Source organism: Pholis gunnellus (genome assembly GCF_910591455.1).
Source record: "Pholis gunnellus genome assembly, chromosome: 2".
In the NCBI taxonomy this organism is placed as follows: Eukaryota; Metazoa; Chordata; class Actinopteri; order Perciformes; family Pholidae; genus Pholis; species Pholis gunnellus.
In genome coordinates this window covers 17,049,322-17,066,912 of record NC_136536.1, presented here as the reverse complement: position 1 = coordinate 17,066,912, position 17,591 = coordinate 17,049,322, and the positions used below count along the sequence as shown (strand labels likewise).

At 39.0% G+C, this 17,591-nt stretch overlaps 2 protein-coding genes across 2 annotated transcripts; both read right to left on the bottom strand.

Moving 5' to 3' along the window:
* Positions 1-1,612: 1,612 nt before the first annotated feature.
* LOC306708670 (taste receptor type 1 member 1-like) lies at positions 1,613-5,661 on the bottom strand (the record flags this gene model as incomplete). Its single annotated transcript, XM_079176560.1, has 6 exons — positions 1,613-2,541; positions 2,877-2,997; positions 3,340-3,546; positions 4,090-4,815; positions 4,984-5,296; positions 5,483-5,661. The coding sequence occupies 6 exons, from the start codon at positions 5,659-5,661 to the stop codon at positions 1,613-1,615; spliced, it is 2,475 nt and encodes an 824-aa protein (XP_079032686.1).
* A 3,818-nt stretch (positions 5,662-9,479) lies between these two features.
* LOC306708614 (taste receptor type 1 member 1-like) lies at positions 9,480-13,621 on the bottom strand (the record flags this gene model as incomplete). Its single annotated transcript, XM_079176480.1, has 6 exons — positions 9,480-10,408; positions 10,971-11,091; positions 11,403-11,609; positions 11,930-12,655; positions 12,825-13,122; positions 13,443-13,621. The coding sequence occupies 6 exons, from the start codon at positions 13,619-13,621 to the stop codon at positions 9,480-9,482; spliced, it is 2,460 nt and encodes an 819-aa protein (XP_079032606.1).
* Positions 13,622-17,591: the final 3,970 nt, after the last annotated feature.

Here is a 17,591-nt window from a genome sequence, read left to right as displayed (position 1 = left end):
CCCCACATTCACATCTAATCAGGGTCATGCTTGGCAATAGGGTTGTGTGACATTATCTAAATGTATATGTAATTGATTACCGAACTAATGCCGTTCCAAGACGGAACAAGAAGGTTAGATGTTGCTGTTGGGCAGTGAAATAACCAATGGGGTTAGTGGTTAGAGTCCCGCGGGGGTAACCAGCTCCAGAGCTGTTGAGTATGCTTTCGTTGTATTTTAATCAATTTCTGAATTCAGGTGCTTAGACAGAGAGATCATTTTTAATTGACAAATTTAGAAATCTGTTCAAACTTTGGAATCGGAGCCAATAAGCTCACAGATGACGGTATTATCATCAACGCTGGAAAGGATTTTAGTCATCAACTTCATAGGTCCACAAATAAACTTTTAATTTGCCCATGAGGGAAACAAACTGACACAGACCAAAACAAAAATGATAGCATACATTACTGAGTGTCCATCACTCCAGTGGATTGGTTCAGTATGAATTATCTATTCAATTTATATTCAAACTGTTACTATTTTGTATGCATACAATCTTAATCAGTAACAAATCTGCAAACAAACCTTTCTGCACTCTCTGCACTCTCCACCCCTTAAACTTGTATCTCAATGCAATAGTTCTTCACTTAGTGTTGTTAAGGCTGATTTCCATTTAAAGCTTAATTCACATCATCCAGTTTATTATAAACAGTCAATTTTTTGTAATGCCGTCATAGAGAATATGGCTTGAAGCTCATGCTAAAGGGACGACATATGAAACGGTAGTGTATGATTATTTCACGTTTTGACTTTGATGAATAATGACATTAGATGTTAAATTAAGTCATACAGTATTTGGTGGAACTGTGGTCTAGCCCATAGACAGCATCACTGTGAATTGGTGCCATCATGTGGTGAGATTGTTGTTACAGCAACTTAAAAAAAACTTGAACAAACAGAAAAAAACACATTCCATTTTATTGTTTTTATTGAGTCACTCTTACTGTTTAAATGCAGCATGGACATGAACATATCTGAATTAGTACAGGGGCTTAACAAAATTCCCTTTAAGTGGATCACTAAATGCCCTGAGGCTGTTGAGCAGCATATAACTTCAAAAGATGTTAAAGCAATAATTCACCAACAACACAATGTATATTGATATACAACATGCACATATTCTCAGAAATAAGAGCTCACAACGATTGCAAAGATGTGCTAAAGTGCTGAACAATTTTGGAGGGATGCCATTGTTGTTGTTTCTTTGTCTTTTTGTGTCTTTTTGTGTCTTATTTGACAATGTATATAAAGACTGGAACATGGTGAGAGAGAGAGAGCTATGATGAAATGCAACAAAGGTCCAAAGGCTGGAAATCAAACATGCACTGTAACAACTCAGCTACAGGGTCATCCATTTGTTGTTGTTTTTAACTAATTTCAATGTTTTTCTTGTCAATACATTCCTCTCAAAGCAGTCATATCTGTACAAAAGATTAACTGGCAACCCTTAAAAGAAAACATAAACAAGACAAATACTTCTTATTTAGAAAAGCCTAAGCATTGCAGTGTAAGTATTCAGAAGGCTACATCAGCTTTTCAGTCTGTAGAGATGCTTATTTACTGGAAGCGGCTACTGGCTAATGGTTTTGGTGTAATTCTGAATGAGACCTTGGAAGTACTCTTGTGTGTTTCTGTGGGGTTGAAAAATGATGATGTAGCATTTTGGGAGGAAATACCACAACAGAAAGGAGTACAGACTGGAGAGTATTGCCAGGGCGTTAAGTGTTTGGATGTACTTGCCATGGTAAAGTAAGTATTCAGTGACAAAGATGATCCAGGTGAGGATCAGCAGGAGCAGGCAGAAGGTTATTGTTTTGGCTTCATTGTAATTTTTAGGAAGGTCTTTTCCCATGTATGAGAAAATAAAGCAAAGGGAGCACAAAGATAAAAGTAAAACCACAGGACCAAAGGTTGATTTGAGGGTTATGTCACAACCAAGTATGATTTTGTCTGGGTACCAAAATGTTTCATTGTAGGGCTTGGGAGGGGCAAAAGTATAGCCAAAAAGAAGTAGGAGTGCCTGAGTAACAAATGCCGCAGTGATGACCAGCCACTGTCCATGATATTTCATCCACAGACTGTGGAGTATGGGGAACTTGGCGGCTATTTTGAAAATGCAAACAATTTGAAAAGAGCGCACAACAAAACACGCTAGACACACTGTGTAGAACAAGAGAAATGGTAAGAACCGTAGGACACAAAAGGAAGTGGTTGGCTTACCAAAGTAAAAGAACACACTAAGACTACACAGACTCAGGCAGCCGAAAATTAGGAAGCACATTGGTCCCCCAGCAGATCTGACCACAGGTGTGTTGTAGTTGATGGCAAAGAGAACGGACATGGCTAGTGTGAGGCCCACCAAGGCCCAGGCTCCGACCATGATCAGTATAGCCCCGCTGTCTGTGAATGAGACGTACTCCACCAGCCGCAGATCACATGATGTACTTCCTGCTGCAGACCATTCTGTTTCCTTACAGTTGATGCACTTGTAGGGATCCTCTGTTGAAGGACAGATTGTCAATGAAGTTGAGGTCATCTTGTGAAAAATAACAGACCGCTGTGGAAGCAGTGTTACTCTTTCCATCCTTTAATTTGTATCTTCTCTCAAGATTGAAGTTTTTGTAGAATTAAAATTTGCTTTAAATGAACAGTTTTAACGTAGAGGTCATGTTAACAAGATGGCAACGTATTGCATGATGCAAGGAGACTGGTTCACATGCAGTTGAACACAAAAGAGTGTTCTTAGAAACATTTTACAAGCAGAAAAAAAGCGTAGCAATAGGGAGTCATCTCCTATCAATACTCATCCTTTCCCCTCATGTATAATAATTTACCTGTGCTGTTTATATAAGTTCCATCAGGACAGATTTCACAATTGAAGCAGCATTTGTGGATTCCATCTTGCTTTTTTACAAATCCTACAGCACATTCTGGGGAACACAGTGAAGTAGGCACCTGCAGAAGACAATTATGTAGCAACAAATTAAATGTAAGCGAAGCAAAAAGAATACTGTGAAGTGTGGAGGCAAAAAAGAGGAAAGTAGCTTTTGTAAATTGATATGGTTTTTTAAAATGGAACCATCCTAACAAACATTTATTTGTAGACATCCCTGAAAATTACACCATTAACAGCCACGAACTTGTGTTTCTAAGCCTCTCACAGCTATTACCAATATGACAACAAATATGACTTCATACACATGTGCACTCAACCAAAACCAAAACAGGTTTAAGTATAAACTGTTGACATACTTTATTATGCTGCACATATTGTAATTAGGATTAAAAAAAACATACTTCTCCATTTGGGTTCCACTGGATTTTGGTGTTGTTGATGACAAACTGGACTGATGGGTGAAATCTGTAAAAGCCGATCTGCTCTGCGTCACCACTTTGGTTCCAGAAAATTATAGAATAGGATCCGAATGTCGGGTCACCATTCTCATCAAATTCGATATGTTGATTTAAAAGTGTGAAGTTTGACTTCTTCAGCTCTGCTAGAACCTGAAGTGGGACACAAAGTTCAAATTTACCATTACCGTTGTGTGTTCACAAAGACAAAAGATTCCTGTGGAGGAGTGAACTGCATGTGATGCCCCTCTTGTAAGAAGTGGTTTAGACTTTCACAATTGCAGACATTTGTCATCTAAGATTTTGATACAAAGGCAACATTTGGAAAGTATAAGCAGAGTACAGAGTGTGCATATCTAAAAAAATATCTAATTTACAGCTGCAGGTGGAAGTCAAACAAATGATTTGCACAATGAACTAGCTCTCAATAAATGAAATTGAACAGGCTGACACATTGATGATATTGACATAGTGATTATGAGACACTGCAAATTTGATTTGTCATATTCTGTTCATTGGTAGTTATTTTTATTGTATATTTGTATTGAGGATCTATGGATCTTTACCTGAATGTTGTATATATGATAACAAGAGATACTAATAATATGTTACCTTTTTAAAAGGCTTATCTTTAAGTCAAAGCAATCAGAACATAAATGAGCAAAATCTAAATACTCAGATTATGTGTATACATACCATGTGTGGGTACACTGTGATGTTTTCATTGCATCTGCCAGTTACACATTGCAAGGTATTGTGTAAGGCATGGGCGATGGCATATACAGCAGAATAAACAGAGAAAGAGAAAGATGGGTCTGCAGTGATGACATCTTCTGCACTCAGGCTGCTGCAATTGCAAACCTGATTACACAACATATTTTGTTCTGCATTTTCACAATAGGTCTGGCTTTTGGAAGAATACATAAAATCATTGAAACCAGGTATTGTCTCTACTGGCTGAGACACTCCAAGTACAGTTCCAATATTTTTGATTCCTTTCTTCTTGGGGAGCTCCTTGTTTAAGGACCATCCCTCATCTGCTATCCAAACCTTCTTGGTGACATTTAGTTTTATTGCTGACTCAATGAGAGCTTCAGCAGCCATTCTTGGAGCAAAAACAATAATGATGGGTATCCTCTGCGCCTCTATCTGTCTGAACATTAGGGAGTAATTTGTATTGTCATTGAGGTTGTTAGTGTATGCCAGGCAAATCTCAGTGTCCTCGATCTTCTTCATGAACAACTCCAGTGCATCAATGCCATAATCATTATCACTGTTAAGAAAAGCAACCCAGCGCCAGTTGAAGTGCTGAACAATGTCAACAATAACATTTATGACGTCTTTATTGGGATGCACTGTTCGTAGGAGAGATGGAAATTGTTTTTTTTTTGACAAGACAGAACTAGAAGATCCATAACTGATCTGTTAAAAGAGTAATGGGAAAAAAACAATCATTTTTAGTGACAAATATCAAATAATAATCTCAAATATAACATTAAAACACATTTTACAATTAATTGATCATAACATATATTGATAGAAGTATGCTTTTAATGTCTTATTTTGACAGAAAAACTAAATTGAACTTGCCATAGGAATGAGATCCATCATCAACAGTGGGGCTACAGTCAGGGCCTGAGTGCTTGTAAAAGGACCGACCACTGCCACCACTTTGGACACATTGGACTGTGCTTGTTGCTTGTGTGGTTCACCCCAAGGTTGGATCAAGCCACTGATTGAGATGAGTTTGAAAATATCTGGAAAATTCTGTGTAGATGAGCAATGATCAAATATCTCATAGCCGAGAGACACATTTGGCAGGAGGTTGTTAGAGTGATTGATTTCCTCTACAGAGAATCTCATCAACTGAAACTTTCGATAATTTGGAAGAAGGAAGGGTTGACTGTGAACCGAGAAAACACAACAGGAGTTTACTTACTGTGGAATTTACAAAGAATTTGTTTCAGTGTGGCTTCAGAGCCTCTTATTTACAACAGTTCTGGAATGTACAAATATGTCTGTTATACCATGCATTCTGCAGTAGTTTTATCTTTAAAAGCTATCCACTCAGATGTATTGTGAGACTTACCTTGAGCAGTCAATTGCTTCTGGTCTGTTGTGATAGACAGCGGCACTATGATGAACATCAAAAAGTCCACCTATCAGATATTCTCCATCCAGCTGAAACTCTGAGGCTGGGGCAGTGCATTGAGCCAAGGCATGTAGAAAAGCTCCCAGTAGACACAGCAAAGCAAGAACATGTTCCATTGTTGTAATTACAAATCTGATGAATGAACTCTAATGGAATTTGCCTCAGCCTTTAGTAAGTCATGGGACTCTGGTGATGGCAAAGCCCCAGTGAAAATTTCCATGCATGTGGGAATGAAATACATACCATTAATGGTTGGAGGATAATACCCAAATCAGAATGCAAAAATAATCTAATTTGCTGCTGCACAGAGCCCCTGTGATGTGGTTTAACAATCATCATGAACCACAAAGTTCTTGACCATGAATATTAATACATTTTGTAATCCTTCTAAACAGAGTTCAAATTCCGTCTTTTCCTCCAGGTTCACTGTGGTAACGTATGCGAGGCCCCTTCTGCACATTAACACTCCAGTCACCACAGTCATCCCTCAGTTTAATAGCCACTCTTTACCAAGCCCAGTTGTGAAGTGGAGCAGTATGGTGTTGGTCTTGCACTTTGGATCTTTGCCACCACATTTGGGGGCAGACCCCTATAAGTTGGACTACTCCGTAGGTAAACATTCAGACACTACAGTTCTGGACGGAGATGAATCACCCCTTCCCCAGCTTGAGAGAGGTCTCTTCGGAGAATAAGCTGCCACAGCCCCACTGCCAGGATATTTGATTATCTCTGCATACCATGACTTTGCCTGCCATCAAGTGAAAACCAGGATCAAAGACAGACCTTGCAGATGTACCCTCTCCGGGAAAATATCAGTCCCACTGGAGAAAATACAGACAGGAGCATTTTGGGCCATGAATGCGCTGGCACATCCATTCCTGGAGGTGGGTTATGGAAAATAACGGGGCATTAGGCCTTCACCCTGGGGGCAAAGAGATCCACAACTGCCCTGCCGAAACAATCCTGTAACTGAACCCCTGCACCCCTGGAGATGAGGTCTGCTCACACATGGGTGACTATTAAGTGACAGAAAAGGAACATTGCACCACAGCAACAGGGAGCAAGACAGTTTCAATAGGAAACAACTGTTGTATTGTCTGTTCTGATCAGAACATGCTGGCCTGTTAGAACCGCACAACAATGTTTTAGGGCTAAGAAAATACAGAGTATCTCAACATACAAGATTACAGCTAAGTTACAGTCAATTAACCATAACGACACAACAGCATATTAACAAAATACACAGCTCTTGAAGTCCAATAGATAAACTGCGGGGATGAACACTCACTTAAAGTGTATCATGATGGTTTCTTTCTTGTGACATCTTCAAAGTGAATGTTTAGGCTATTCCTTCAGTTTTTCAGTTCACTTTTCGGGCTCTGTTATTAAGCTCTTTGACTATGTGACATAAAAAGTTAATAACAGCGACTTCACCAAGAAGCTCCGGCTGGGGTTTCCTTTAATTAAGACTGTGGGCCCCGGGGCCGAGGCCCCGTCCGCCCGTTTGGTAATCCATCCATGGTAGCTCCAGATAGTTGATGTATTCTTGCATTTTTTCAGCGTCCAGAACCCACTCTCTGTCTCATTGTGGCACAGAGCCCAAAGCCTCACATCACCACAGATCACCTTCCTTTTAAGGGGTGAATAGAGGTGTTTTCATGCCACGTGGGGGCTTCTATCCCATTCTACGTGTGTTGTACAGAGGGAATCTTGAAAGGGAACGTGACCTAATGTCCTATCAGTCAGATCAGGCTGGTCTCATCCAGCATTCGTAGCTATACCTACGAAAAATAATGCGCTGTGATTTGTAGGTATCCCAGAAAATGATTTTGTATGCTATCCCCGTAATCATGAACGAGGAAGCGTAAAGACTGCAAAAGCCCACACAGGGCAGGTGGGAGGAGTGCTGGGTGGATCTAACGAACACGGATCTCTCACTCGTTATATGATGATATGTTGATCAGGTATAAAGTTAGTAAAAGTGGGTTTATAACCTATTTCTAAACTCAAACCAGTGTGGGCTATGCATTTGAAAGTTCAACAACTTTTCCTCTGCAACTGTGTTTTGCACTGTTGCATTGTTCAAGATATTGTCTCCATTCCGTCATTGCGTGCATTATGTTCAGCAAAGTATTTTATCTTGGTACATCACTTTTTATAACAACTCAACTTTCTGTTGCAGTAAAAGTTTAAAAATTGGATGGCCCTTTAAAAGAAAGATATACTATAAGAATGATCTCACCAAGTTCAGATGAGATTGTTAGATCACACAGGATATTCACAAGCAAATATACACAAATGAAATGAATTCAACCCAATAGCTTTGGTTTATGCTAAATGACCACCTCCTCTTACAAATGATTGCATGAGTTACCTTTGACCTGCACAGGTGATTTGAAATAGGAAAATGAACTTGATAAATGGTCAGGACTCTCACCAGAATTTGAATTCCTCCTGACTGAAGCGCAGAACTCCTTGTTCTGCTTTGTAAAGTGAAATCAATCTTTATTTGTCATTACCATGTGCAGTGACATGCCACATTGCCATGGTCCAAGATTGTACAATTTAAAAAGTTGTTGTGCTAACTAAAACAGCATATCAAGACCAAAAAAACGGTCTGACAAAAGGTATTTTAATTTGTATTTATTTTCCAGAAAATGCCCCCATTACTGTGGGATTTTGTGACACTATTCTGAAAGGTTTTCACAATCTATACTAATAGTTTAAGTATATAAGAAAAGTTAATGGACAATGAGGTGGCTACAACACTTCACTATAGTGTTTGGTGCAAGCAGTCATGTCTGTGATATGTTTGCACTTTCATTCCAAGAGGTTAATAACTTTATAATCAACATTACTGTAACATTTTGTTTCCTGTATGTTAAGATGAAGTTTGACTTTGTATGTATTATTTTCTTTGTCTCTGTTGTCCATCTTAATTTTAAGTAATGTACTTCTGACCCATTTTTAAGAATATCATTTCAAATCCATGAGGAAACGGAGGCAATAAACTCACAGAAAAGTGCAGTTAGGTATCATATTTAGAAAGTTATTCATTGCTTATATGCTTTACAAATGTACCCCAATTTTAATCTTACAATTGTTACAGTAGAGGTAAGAATACATATATAATGACAATTGAGGAAACTGAAGACATACATGTATATTTAAGATCAAAGAGTAGTCTAGCATGTAGAACTTTTGTCATGATGTGGCGAGATTAGTGTTACACCAAAAAACAAACACATTCCCTTTTAATATCTTTATTGAATTGACTTTATGTAACGTACCATGTCTTCGGGCTGTTTAATGACACATAACCTAATAAGAACTAATAAGAATAGCACATTAAATTCAATTCAATTGAATTATGAGGAAAAAAAAACTTCAACCGTTCCAGGAAGTCTTCAGGTCGTCCAAGACATTAATACCTTTCAGTGTTATGGATACTCCTTACCTGACCAAGACACTATTTTTCATCTATAGTCCCTGGACAGATGTTACAAAGTCAATTGCTTAGTATCAATCTCCTCACTTAACTTCCCACAAGAATATGAAAAAGCACATATCCCAAAATATTGAATTAATCCATCATGAGACCTGCACAGTTAGGTATCTTCAAAAGTGACGTATCTTAAGTGTTACAATGAGAAGAAGGCAGCATATACATCAAGACTACTGTATACTCAGAATCTAGGGTCATGTTGCCCACCATCTCCGAAATAACTCTCGCCACAATAATTCAAAGTGTATCTTGTTCTTGCTCATTTCAAGGCTTTGTTTATTTATATAGTCATCAAAATAAAAATTCACAAAAAACAAGCATAAAGCATTAGTTTACAACTCTTGGAAGAAAAAACTAATAGAGACAGAGATTATGATTACAGGCACATCAGCTTTTCAGTCTGTAGAGATGCTTATTTACTGGAAGCGGCTACTGGCTAATGGTTTTGGTGTAATTCTGAATGAGACCTTGGAAGTACTCTTGTGTGTTTCTGTGGGGTTGAAAAATGATGATGTAGCATTTTGGGAGGAAATACCACAACAGAAAGGAGTACAGACTGGAGAGTACTGCCAGGGCGTTAAGTGTTTGGATGTACTTGCCATGGTAAATTAAGTATTCAGTGGCAAAGATGATCCAGGTGAGGATCAGCAGGAGCAGGCAGAAGGTTATTGTTTTGGCTTCATTGTAATTTTTAGGAAGGTCTTTTCCCATGTATGAGAAAATAAAGCAAAGGGAGCACAAAGATAAAAGTAAAACCACAGGACCAAAGGTTGATTTGAGGTTAATGTCACAACCAAGTATGATTTTGTCTGGGTACCAAATTGTTTCATTGTAGGGCTTGGGAGGGGCAAAAGTATAGCCAAAAAGAAGTAGGAGTGCCTGAGTAACAAATGCCGCAGTGATGACCAGCCACTGTCCATGATATTTCATCCACAGACTGTGGAGCTTGGGGAACTTGGCGGCTATTTTGAAAATGCAAACAATTTGAAAAGAGCGCACAACAAAACACGCTAGACAAACTGTGTAGAACAAGAGAAATGGTAAGAACCGTAGGATACAAAAGGAAGTGGTTGGCTTACCAAAGTAAAAGAACACACTAAGACTACACAGACTCAGGCAGCCGAAAATTAGGAAGCACATTGGTCCCCCAGCAGATCTGACCACAGGTGTGTTGTAGTTGATGGCAAAGAGAACGGACATGGCTAGTGTGAGGCCCACCAAGGCCCAGGCTCCGACCATGATCAGTATAGCCCCTCTGTCTGTGAATGGGATGTACTCCACCAGCCGCAGATTACATGATGTACTTCCTGCTGCAGACCATTCTGTTTCCATACAGTTGATGCACTTGTAGGGATCCTCTGTTTAACATGAGAGAGGGACAGATTGTCAATAAAGAATGAAGGTTGCTGAGATAAAATGATGGTTAACACAAAATATCAGACGGCTGAGGAGGTTACACTTTTCTATGTTTTCCTACGATAATGTAGGGATCCTGTTAAAGTCAAGAATGTTGCATGATGGTAAATGGTCTGTACTTGTATAGTGCTTTTCTAGTCTTCCGACCACTCAAAGCCCTTTAACACTACATGTCACCATTCACACATTCACACACATTCATACACCGCAAGCACAGCCTAGGGGAGCAATTCGGGGTTAAGTGTTTTGCCAAGGACACATCGACATGGACTAGCTGAGCCGGGGGTCCAACTGCAGATCTTCTGTTTGAAGGACGACCCGGCTCCACTGAGCCACATTCACCCCATGATAAAAGGACATAGTCCATGTGATCCGTAAAATAGGCAAAAAACTTTCATATTCATTTTTACTGAAAGAGCTCTAGATTAGTTGCCATTTCATTGGTTCAGAGGAGTGTCTCACTCTCATCAAGGCCACTGCTTTTATTCATTTTCTTCCTCTCACCTGTGATGTTGATATAAGTTCCATCAGGACAGATTTCACAATTAAAGCAGCATTTGTGGATTCCATCTTGGTTTTTTGCAAATCCTACAGCACATTCTGGGGAACACAGTGAAGTAGGCTCCTGCACAAGACAATTGTGTATAAAAAAGTAAGGGAAGAAAAGACAATACTGTGAGGGGTGAAGGTAAACAAAAAGGGAGTGACTTTCACAACCGTATTTAGAACTTTTAGGTTTCTCAACAGAGAAAGTTCAGTGGATGTTTTGATCATGAACAACCACCACCTGCTTATTACCGTGATGTGATTATCCACTGTCACATGCACACAATCCTGTGGAAGCGAGAAAAAACTAAACAATGCATCTTTAATCGTATCGTTTTAAGTCTCGACATACTGCGTTACACCACAAATAATAAGGAAAGTCTGACGTACTTCTCCCTTTGGGTTCCACTGAATGTTGGTGTCGTTGATGAAGAAATGGACTGATGGGTGTAATCTATAAGAGCCGATCTCCTCTGCGTCACCACTTTGGTTCCAGAAAACTATTGAATAGGATCCGAATGTGGGGTCACCATACTCATCAAATTGGATATGTTGATTTAAAAGTGTGAAGTTTGACTTCTTCAGCTCTGCTAGAACCTGAAGTGGGTACACAAAGTTCAAATGACCATCGCTTGATTGGACTTCACACTGATTAAATAAGTTGTTAAAATATTTCTGTGAAGGAAGACATTCCTGCGTTAAGCTCTTCCTGTCTCTCAAATGCGTTTCCTGAGATTTATAATGTCAGACAATGTCTGACAGGAAATATCAACTTTAACTATACTTTGAGGATGTTAAGTTGTATATGATATGTGATGACAAAACATATTTGGCCAATATATTGAGTTTTGATAGAGTTACGTTATCGACAGGTTAAAGCTGTCATAAACATAAATGTGAAAAATGACAAAACTTACCATATATGGGTACACTGTAATATTGCCATTACATTTATCAACTCCACATCTCAAGGCATTGTGTAAGGCATGAGCGATGGCATGTACAGCAGAATAAACAGGAAAAGAATAAGATGGGTCCACAGCAAGGATTTCTTCTGGACTCAGGCTGCTGCAGTTGCAAACCTGATTACACAACATATTTTGTTCTGCAGTTTCACAATGAGTCTGGCTTTTGGAAGAATAGATAAAATCACTGAAACCAGGTATTGTCATTACTGGCTGAGACACTCCAAGTACAGTTCCAATTTGTTTGATTCCTTTCTCTTTGGGGAGCCTCTTGTTTAAGGACCAGGTGTCGCCTGCTATCCACACCTTGTTGGTGACATTTAGTCTTATTGCTGATTCAATGAGAGCTTCAGCATTCAATTTTGGAGCAAAAACAATTATGACGTTTATCCTCTGTGCCTCTATATCTTTGAACATTAGGGACTTATCTGTATTGTCGTTGATTCCTTTGGTGTATGCCAGACAAATCTCAGTGTCTTTAATCCTCTTTATGAACAAATCCCGGCCATCTTCGCCAAAAGTGTTATCACTGTTAAGAAAAGCAACCCAGCGCCAGTTGAAGTGTTGCACAATGTTAACAATCACTTCAATGATGTTTTTATTGGAATGCACTGTTCGTAGGAAAGAGGGAAATCTTTCTTTCTCTCCAAGGGTCGAGAAAGCAGCTCCATAACTGACCTGATAAAGGGGTTAGTGGAGAAATTGTCATCATTTTCAGTAACAATAAATTCTCAAATGTAACGTTTCAAGTTGTTTGAATATTTAAACACTTTTAAAATGTTAACACCTCATTTTAAATGATTGATTTTATAGGGAAATGTCACAACACAGCAGTTGGCAAACTTACCATTGGAATGAGATCCGTCATGAACAGTGGCGCTATAGTTACGGTGTCGGTGCTTGAAAAAGGGCCGACCACGGCCATCACTTTAGACAGATTCTTGTGTGGTTCACCCCAAGGTTGGATCAAGCCGTCGACTGAGAGGAGTTTTAAAATGCCTGGAAAATTGTGTGTATCGGAACAGTGGTCAAATATCTCATAGCCCAGAGATACATTTGGCAGGAGGTTGGTGGAGTTATTGATTTCCTCTACAGAGAATCTCATCAACTGAAACCTCCGATAACTTGACAGAATAAAGGATTGACTGTGAACAGAGAATGAACAACAGGAGAATAGGATTACCTTTCAGTTAAAATTATTAGTCTTCAGACCTCTGTCCAGATATGGAAACTATGACAGGGGATTTCATGGAGCAAGGACTGAGGTCAGATTTATTGTTACACAGCAACTTTAATAATTTTGTAATTATTGGATTAAGTTGGGGGGGGGGGGGGGGGGGGGGGGGGGGGGGGGGGGTAGCCATATCCATTGACCCAGCATTTGAGGTAAAGCATTTCAATGTTAAGAGTTTGTCATTAGTTTCAACTTGATCAGTTATTTACCCAGATTTATAATGAAACTCACCTGGAGCAGTCGATGGCTTCGGGTCTGTCATGATAAACGGTGACACTATGATGAATATCAAAAACTCCACCTAACAAATAATCTCCATCCAGCCGAAACTCTGAGGCTGGGACACTGCATTGAGCCAAGGCATGTAGAAAAGCTCCCAGAAGACACAGAGAAGCAAGAAAATGTTTCATTGCTGTAATTACCTTTTAGCAATCTGATGTGAACTCAGTAGCCTCAGCCTTTCGTTAAGCAATGCGATGCTCGTAACAACAAACCCCCAGCGTTCATTTCCATGCACTTGAGAATGCATGACGTAATAAATATATACCTGTAAATGGTTGGAGGAGAATACACAAATCAGTATGCAAAAAGGATAGAAGCTGCACTGACTCGGCAATGATGATTATGAGCAGGTAAATTCATTCTATCACGAATAGATCTGGTGCTACTTGACGTGAAACCTTCAGAATTTCCTGTATTTCTGCATAAATTTGACCTAAAATGTGATCAGATCCAGACTCAAATCCTAAAATTAGATAAATAGGGTACAGTTAAACAAATAATACCAAAACAATTATACTATATAATTTAACAACATTTTAGTCTGGTTTAGCGGTCCCTGCCCTTTTGAAAGACTAAGACCTGAAGAAGGTCAAAGCAGTTAAGCTTGGCACCCAGTGGTGCTGGACAAAGTGTGATTTACCCAAGAGGATAGTAACATGGACAGAGTTGTGGTATCTCATTCTTCCCTCCATCAATATTACAAACTCTTCCTTCATTGGCACACTTGTACGCATGGGGGCTGTCATAGGATCCAAGTTGTAAACTCTGTAGCAGGACGGACACAGTAGTGCAGATATTGACAGGTGTGAAACAGATTTATCTCAAGGCCAATATAGATGGTACCACGACAAGGACTTACTTGTTTTGGCTGACACATTAAAGCGGGAGAGATGGATGAAGTGGCCAGAGAACTTTAGCCTAACTAGACCAGTCGCCTTTGCTCAGAAGGGAACCAAGCCAGGTATGTCCCACAGATCTGAACCCACTCTACAGCAAATGGCTAGATCAAATGAGATGAGGTTAAAATAAGTTATATAAGACATTCTGAACATGAATATAGCAGAAAACAAATATTTGTGCAATGTAAAGATATAGACTAGTAGTGGATTCACACTTGGCCCTATCAGTTACCGCTGTTAGTTGCACCGCTACCCGGCACAATTTCGGCTCAGTTCCCTCCATGTTGGCTTGTGACGTCAGAGGTGAGAGCTGTTTGTAGGCAATCCCGGCCCAGACTCTGGAAAAACTCCCCCCAAAAACCCCTTTAATCTCCCAGGATGGACATTAAGCATATTAAGAGCATGGAATTAAGCATAAACATGTGAAAGTCAGGCCAGGTTTTATGCAAACGGTCACTTGTTGACACAGAGACATGTGGCCTTGATCAGTGTGCAAACAATTAGAAGGTTTCTCCTTGAAACAGTTGTTCTTACAGTGGCTTAAACTGCTGAAATCTGTGTAACAATAACTAATGTCAAGGTGAAATTCTCTGAAGTCGAATGAAAAGTTTTAATATTGAATAAATGTTTTACTATAGAGATGATCTCTGGATGACAGGGATGAAGTAAAGATGAAGTTCAGATGAGGTTGTAAGATAGGGTCACAAGCAAATGTACACAAATTATTAAATTCAACCAGGTATCATTGGTTTATGCTAAAATACTACATCCTCTTACAAATGAGCTCTGCATGACTTAAGCTTTGACCACACAGGCCATTTGAAAGGAGATCATTTGCATCACTCTGTGGATGACAATGATAGATGGCCAGGCCATGAGCTATAAACACACCAAAGTTTGAATTCAGGCAAACTCCTGATGCGAGGGTGAAACTCCTTGTTCTGCTAGGTAGGAAGGGATGGGCCCTCATCTACAGGAGCGATATAGTTTATAGGGTGATGTCGTGGTTAATAGAAATCATAAATATTGTTTTATGGAAGCTACAAAGTGGCTAAACAACTTTACAATATGTTTTGGTGAATAGCAGTCATTACTATTTAATGTTTACACTTTGCTTCCAAGAGATCACTTACTAATCAACAGTGTGGTCAGTACTGTGACATTTCATTTCCTTGTACAGTATGTTAAGATGAAGTTTGACATGAAGTTAGATATATATTTCTTTTTTCTTTTTCCATTTCTGTCCATCTCAATCATAAATTACACATTTCAAGTCCATGCTCAGACTGTAAATGGTAGCAAGGAAATAAATGTGGCCTTGATGCTCATCTTCCAGTGCAATAGTTAGTAGCATCTCATGACCATTACATATTTTGTATTTACTGTTATTTATCCTTGTCTGTCCTAAAACAATAGGGATCATGAAGAAATCAAAAGCTATTATTATTATGTTTACTGTTTGTCATCTGGGATTGTCGTCTGTGGAATTAAAAAGATCAGATGTGAAAATATATTATCTTTCAGCACTTCTTTTTTTAAGATCGTTTCCAAGAAAGCCATCCATTCTATCATGTTTTTTAATCAAATCAAACTGATGCTATGAAATTATTATATGTTTCATCTTTTTCTAGTGCTAATAAATCAGCATATTGTGCACTGAAAGTGGTCTCAAGAAGAGATGACACAGTGAAGAGACGGTCATCGTCTTCCTAATATAGAATCATGGTACCAAGACATAACCCATTAAAAAACACACATACACAAATGAGTGAAGCATGGACCTAATGACATTTGTTATCAACAGCCAACAGTTTTGAACTACACAGAATCTGGTTAGTTTGTGTGTAATGTTGTCTTTCAACCATGATGGGCCGAATTCAGATGGGCAGCTGCAATACTTTTATCTGTGGGGTGCACAAACATGAAACCAGGGAACAGAGAGACAAGATTGATATCCAGGTAGACTACAAACATCAGGGAAAGGCAGAACAAAATCAAAATATAACTCGGATATCGTAACTTAAACTTAACCTATGGTTTAAGTCTTGTGTTCATCTTGATAGTATCTAAATTGCCAGGTTTATTGCATAGTACATGTAATTAGCAGATATGGTCAAATAAGCTCGCACTGTGACACTACACAGTGTTAATATCATCATTGAGCGACAACAGGAAAGCATAAATAAAACTAGAGACGCTCTTGTGATGGGATCACAACAGTCGCAACACCAGATCGAGCTAGGGGCATATCGTGTCCCACTTCCTACCCTCTTACTTCAGCCGCCCTTGCTCGCACCACGCTCCACCATCTTAAAACTCTGCCTTCATTTTGATCTCAACTAAACACCTTTAAAATGTCTTGACTGCATCTTGCACACTTGCGACGCTGTTGCGATGACAAAATCCATCCACCGGCAGACAGAAATACAAACACCTGGCAAAGTAGTCACAACCGCCTCTGTGATAATTCCAGATACAGTAGGTGTCTTCATGACCACATTATGCCTCGATGATTCACACACAGACTCACAAGGTGAAAACAACACCAGTGTTGCTGTCGCGGCTGGTAACCAGTTGGTAGAGAGACATGGTTAATAAAAAAAACCCATCACAAACCCCAAAACACATCTAGCTTTCTTGTATCCATCTTAAAGCAAGGATGTCATTACAGCTGTATCACTGTACAATGACGACATAAGTCATGACAGGACTGATACAGTTTTTACAGTATTTATGAATTACTTTTATTTATCCTTGTCTGTGCTAAAACAATAGGGGTCATGAAGAAATCAAAATCAATTATTATTATGTTTATTATGTTTATTGTAAGTCATTTTTTTCAGTGAAGTGGCATGAGGGTAGAGGTTTTACTCTTACTGGGGCAACCCATTTCAAAGGTGTACAGCATGCTCTTTTCAGACTCGTATTAAAGAAAAATATTAAACAATGCAACTCAAATTAAATTAAGATATAATCACATTGTATTTACAAAAATGGAGCTTCTGTGTGTCCATGAAGATGCAGAAACATATTGATACAGACACAGAGGAAAGATTTGAGCATACAAAAGGGCGAAGTAGCCTTTATTTATTTCTCCAGTGAGGTGAATCTTAAATATGCATAAGAACAAAGTTGTGCACAGAAATTACAAAATCTGAATCTGTACAACATTGGCACAAAAACTGACATCATGCACCCT